The sequence below is a fragment of the Astatotilapia calliptera genome, unplaced genomic scaffold (assembly GCF_900246225.1).
Source record: "Astatotilapia calliptera unplaced genomic scaffold, fAstCal1.2 U_scaffold_1, whole genome shotgun sequence".
In the NCBI taxonomy this organism is placed as follows: Eukaryota; Metazoa; Chordata; class Actinopteri; order Cichliformes; family Cichlidae; genus Astatotilapia; species Astatotilapia calliptera.
The window spans coordinates 1,962,135-1,967,625 of NW_020535618.1; the positions used below are offsets into that span (position 1 = coordinate 1,962,135).

A 5,491-nucleotide genomic window follows, 5' to 3' on the forward strand; every position below is an offset into this window, starting at 1 on the left:
ATGGTGACTCGCTTAATCTGTGCTCCGCTTATCAGGGCTTTATGTATCCTCGTCCGCGCGCTTCACTTGGGGTTAAAGCAACTCCGCGTTGACTGAACTAATTGTTATCAGCCTTTCTGAAACGGAATATTCCGAGTTGGACAGTTCGGGGTTACTCAACCGTGAGTGTCGTTTTTCACTCTGAGTTTTCCAAACCGGCTTCCTGAAACAGGGCCCTGTTAAGTAAAATAGAGCCTCTGGACTCCATCCAATATACCCCACTTTTAGGAAATATTACTAAAGAGGAGGTAGAATGTGCGATCAGTCAGTTAAACATAAACAAAACCCCTGGTTTAGATGGGCTTCCGTCCGAATTTTATAAAATAGTTGTGAATGAAATATCCGAATTTTTAGCCACTGTTTTTAATGAAGGCATGCATGAGGGAACTTTGGGTGATTCCTTTTATAATGGATTAATGTGTTTGCTATATAAGAAAGGGGAAAGAGATAATATAAATAATTATAGACAATTGACAATAATGAATATTGATTATAAAATATTTGCTAAAATAATTATGAATAGGTTTGAAGAGGTATTAGATAAAATTATAGAAAAAGAGCAAACATGTGCAATAAGAGGTCGTCTGATGTGGGATAACTTATGTACTCTGCGTGAAATAATTTATAGTAGAAAAGATACAGAATTTTTTATATTAAGTCTCGACCAAAGGAAAGCCTTTGATTACATCTCCCACTCTTATTTGTGGGAAGTAATGAAAGCGTATAATATGCCTGAAACCTTCATCTCTATGATTAAAGTATTATATAAAAAATCCCTTGTCCAGATTAAAGTAAACGGCAGACTGACCGAACCCTTCCGTGTCGAATGTGGAGTGAAAGAAGGATGTCCTACACTGTAAAAAAAAATCTGTCAAATTTACGGTAAAATACCGGCAGCTGTGGTTGCCAGGAATATACCGTGTAAAAAATGTGGAATCTGTAAAAGACAATACGGTATACTGGTTTTGTAACCCTAATTTTTAAGGTAGACAACGTATTATTTTACCAAAATCATGATAGAAAAAACCAAATATATTTGTCAATTATACAGCAATTTAATGTAAAAAATGCAACTTTCCATAGCTTTTTACGGATATTTGCAGTAAAAAAAAAGTAATAATATAATAATATTTACAGTAATTTGTTGTTAATTTAACAGTAATAGGATAGACCCTATTATTGTAAATAACTGTAAAAATAACAGAAATATGTTAAACCTTATTAAAACCTTTGACAGTAAAAAACACAGTGAAATTGTATAACAAATTACAGCATTTTATTTTGACCAGATACATTTTACGGTAAATTCCTGGCAACCACAGCTGCCGGTATTTTACCGCTAAAAATACAGTACAATATGAGGAACATAAATGGTTTACTGTACATTTTACATTTGCAACCGCTAAATATAGAAAAATCTAAAGATGCTCATATACAACCAAGGTAGAGAATATTACTGATAAACAATGAGAAAATTTGACATACCATTTGAAAACAGACTAAACATATCATTTTCTCTATTCCTACAAAACAGCATAGATCTTGAGAATACAGCATGTGTCCATATATATGGCTGGTAATCCATGGAGGAATGAATAAACATGAAACAAAATATTACCTGCCCCTGACCTATCAACAGTAATGAGTCACTGGGTCCTGCCTTGGTGAAGGAAAGGACTCGGTGGAGTTTCTAATGCGCATGGTGTTGAAGATACAAGCTCTGCAGGAGTACTTCAATGTCCATCAGGAGTTCACTTTGGAGTGGCAGGATCCCCTCTGCAGCAAAAAAAATGGACAAAGTTTGATCAGTGCTTGAGCAAAATGCACAGAAATGAACAAAACGTGCTGCCAAAAACAGATCTAATGATAAATGATTTCTTAAGTGTAAAATATACAGTTCTTAAAGGATAGCTATTGTCAAAATGCAACCTGGGCTGTTTTTTTTGTTGTTGTTTTTTTTACTGTAAACGAGACAAACATATCTAAAAGCATAATTACGACAAACGAGCCGTTTTTGAGATTGACCGTGATTTTATTTTGTGGTCAATAGCCAGTGAATGGGAATACTAGGGGGCCGGGGCATAAATTTGAGCACATCAAAATCGATACAGTAAAAAAACAAAAAAAAACAAAACAAACAAACAAAAAAAAAAAAAAACACAGCCCAGGTTGCGTTTTGGCAATAGTTATACTTTAAATCTTGAAGTTAATGGCTGAATGCATGGTGATGAGACCTATCATTCAATCTACATTTTATAGCGTATGAAACTGCTCACCTGGACATGAACCTGAGCTCGGCTGATTAAGATTAGTGTCTCCTGTCCATCTTTCTTTAGCAAAACTTGAATAATACCACTGCTTACCTCTTATTGAATCTTTGGGTGCAGACTTAATTGAAGAGCCTCGTATAAACAGGCAGGGTGTGATGTTTAGGGAAACTAAAGAATACAGCCGCCATCATTTCTGCCAGAAGACTCATGGGGTGCAACGAAGCTTTCATTGTGGACTGGCTAGATACCTTCTGCATTCAGAAAGAAAACAAGAAGGGCATACACCATAAACAATAATAACTGACAAAAATAATGAGACAAGAAATTAAAGTAACAAAATAAGTGCAAATCAAGTTTCCCTGTGTTACAGTGTAGCTGAATGTTTTTCAACAATTTGATTTACGGTAAAACACATACCAAATATTTCCAGCCAAGGTTTGTTTCAATCTTCAGCATGTTTTTCCTGCCATTGTCTTGAAACTGTTTCATCGGTCCCTCTCATTTGATGCCGTTTACAAAAACAAAACAGCAATATTGTAAAGGGGAAAAGGAAAATTAATTTAATGGGGAAAAAAAAAGATTATGACCTGAAATCTCACCATTTCCTGAGAGTCACAGGTCCTTTGAGTATCCTTATGGTTTCTGCTCAAATTCAGTGTCTGAAAAGGGCAGGAACAAAACAAACCTTTTTAATCATAATAAAGACAAAATAAGATTTAGAGACAGACGACAAAGAAATGTGTAAAATATCTTCTTGAATCTGTTTACTTTACTAACCTTGAAAGAGACTCTTGGGTCTTAGCTGTGCCACCACCCTTAAACCTTAAAACAGATGGAGACGATATGCTGGCCTGGCTTGAAATGTCCATATTTGGTGCTGTAAAACAATATCACAAACAATAGATTAATTGTACTTTTTGGACCTTGGCCAAAGCATAATCGAAAAAACAGAAAGCCCTTCATGGCTATTGTGCAATGAAATCATAATACTTACTGGTTTGTTTCTCAGATGTCTCCACTCCTAATGATTGTAGTGCCTCCAGTACAATTTCAAGGATTGAGGCAGACAGGTCCGGCAGCACCTTAGTAATGGAACTCCTTATGCTGCCCCCCATTTCCAAGATGTCTGATAAAAGAATGTGAATAAAGGTCAATTTACACCAAGTGGTACCTTTGGTCTTAAAATATGAAGCTGATCTTGCTTGATACTACACTTTTATACAGTGTTTCGTAAGTACCAAACTAACAGCACCATTATTGTGACAGCACACTGTGTTTCAGTGGAACCATTTGGTACCCATACTTCATGTAAGATGTTAATGGATAGAAATCAATTAAGTCAATGGGTTTTGACCAAAAAAATCATTTTATTTAAAACAGCTTACTATCACTTATGTCACACAGAACATCAGCAGGAGGCTCAGTAGAGGGCTCTTCTGATTTCTGCCACAGATCAGACTCTAGCAGACATCTCAAAGTCTCTCTTAAAGGCACATAATAGGCAAACCTATCTTTTCTGTTTTCATCTCTCCCTAAAAATATTTTCTTTGGTTCCGCATAGTTGAAGGCTTTTTTAAAGATCTGAGCTCTGGAGTGCACTGTCCTCAATGGCCCGGTATGACATGCAGAAAAAAGATCATAGCTTTTGACAGACTCACAGACTTTGTTGATGTCCTCCTCTGATAATGATGTGTCATCTTTTAACAGTGATGCAAGTTTACCCAAACTGTATGTCTGTCCCAACTCATGCATGTTCTGCATTTCCTCTACAATGTTCTGTATGGTTGAAGCAGGCAGTAGAAACTGACCCTGCAATTTTAAGTAGAATAGTGAAACGTTTCTCAGAAAAAGATCACAGAATTCAGGGGGCATTTCCATGTTATCTTCATCTGTAATAGACTGTGCAGCAGGCTCGGAAATCAAGGGTACAAAGTCATCTGATGTGGTTGGAACAGATGATGATTGACATGCAGACTCTCTATATAAATCACCAATGCTGCTGTCTGAAAACTCTCTGTGTTTACGTGACATGTGAGTAGTAAAAGATGATTTAACTCTAAAGGTATTTGTGCATCCTCTTACTGGACAAGTGACCACGTGTCCTTCCACAATATGGCTCTTCAGATGAGCTATTAACTCTTTAGAGTTCTGACACTGACGTTCACACATCGCCATTGCACATGTAAACGAAGAAACCACCACCACACCAGTGACATGGGTGGGGGCAGAGTGTCTTCGGTAAAAATGAGCCTTAAACGCGCCATACCTGGTGTATGTCTGCTTGCAGCCTGCTTCAATACACCGAAAGAAACAACGTGGCTCATTCCGATGCAGTTTACAATGAAGCACGTAGCCCCTTGATGACTGAACTACCTTACCACAGAAATTACACGTTAACATAACTCCATGTACTTTGGTAATTCCTCCCTAGCGAATTAAGCACGCCATATACAGAAACTAATCCAGAGCAATGCTTCCCTCGCAACAGTAATGCTAACTCAACTCACAAATGCTAACTAAATTCACAACCTCACTCATAAAAAACGAACTGCTAAAATTATCTATAAACGCTGGGCTGGTGGATTTTTATAACAGAGATAACTTGAAGTTGCATGTACTCACCTCACCGATGTCTACAAATTCCGAAGATGCTGTGGTCCAAGCAGCAATAAATGGCGCTAATATACGAGTTCAAAACTGTGTCCGTTAGCGAAGCCAACTTGAGTCTCCTGCATGAAAAAAAGAGCGGTTGGCACACAGCTCAGCAGCGCGCCGCGCTATTGGTCATTTTCAGGTGACGTCATCCCGCAATGTAACGTCGCTCTTTGTTTCTTTAGGAGGTTCGGAAGTCACGTCTGCAGACCGCTGCAGCTACGTCTTGCCTTGCTTCCCCTTTTTTTGGTGAAATGGTTCGCTCATACTGCACAATGTTGCTACCAGATTTTTTTTCTCTGCAATTCGAACGTAAAACGTCTGTACACAGTTTACCAGCAGTTTAGCTACCAATCAACAGCGATCACACAAATTCAAAATTTAAGGCGGACCCACTTAAGGTGGTCTGATAATATGGCGTGAAACACAACAACATAAAGTTGTTTTAAAATAATAATTAAAAAAGATTATTGAAATCAATTTTATTCACAATCATAAACTTTATTTTTAACATCTTCTTTGCTGTTGAT

At 37.4% G+C, this 5,491-nt stretch overlaps 1 protein-coding gene and 1 long non-coding RNA gene across 2 annotated transcripts; both read right to left on the minus strand.

Annotated features, from left to right (window-relative positions):
• Positions 1–1,298: 1,298 nt before the first annotated feature.
• Positions 1,299–2,856, minus strand: LOC113017178 (uncharacterized). The gene is made up of 3 exons (XR_003271407.1): positions 2,727–2,856; positions 2,403–2,560; positions 1,299–1,815 (listed from the first exon to the last, which is right to left on the minus strand). It is a non-coding gene; the product is annotated as an uncharacterized LOC113017178 (long non-coding RNA).
• A 19-nt stretch (positions 2,857–2,875) lies between these two features.
• On the minus strand, positions 2,876–5,195 carry LOC113017162 (uncharacterized). Its single transcript, XM_026160324.1, has 3 exons — positions 3,304–5,195; positions 3,087–3,186; positions 2,876–2,968 (listed from the first exon to the last, which is right to left on the minus strand). Exon 1 carries the CDS (start codon positions 4,707–4,709, stop codon positions 3,681–3,683), a length of 1,029 nt encoding a protein of 342 aa, XP_026016109.1. The 5' UTR covers positions 4,710–5,195; the 3' UTR covers positions 2,876–2,968; positions 3,087–3,186; positions 3,304–3,680.
• Between the last annotated feature and the right edge of the window lie 296 nt (positions 5,196–5,491).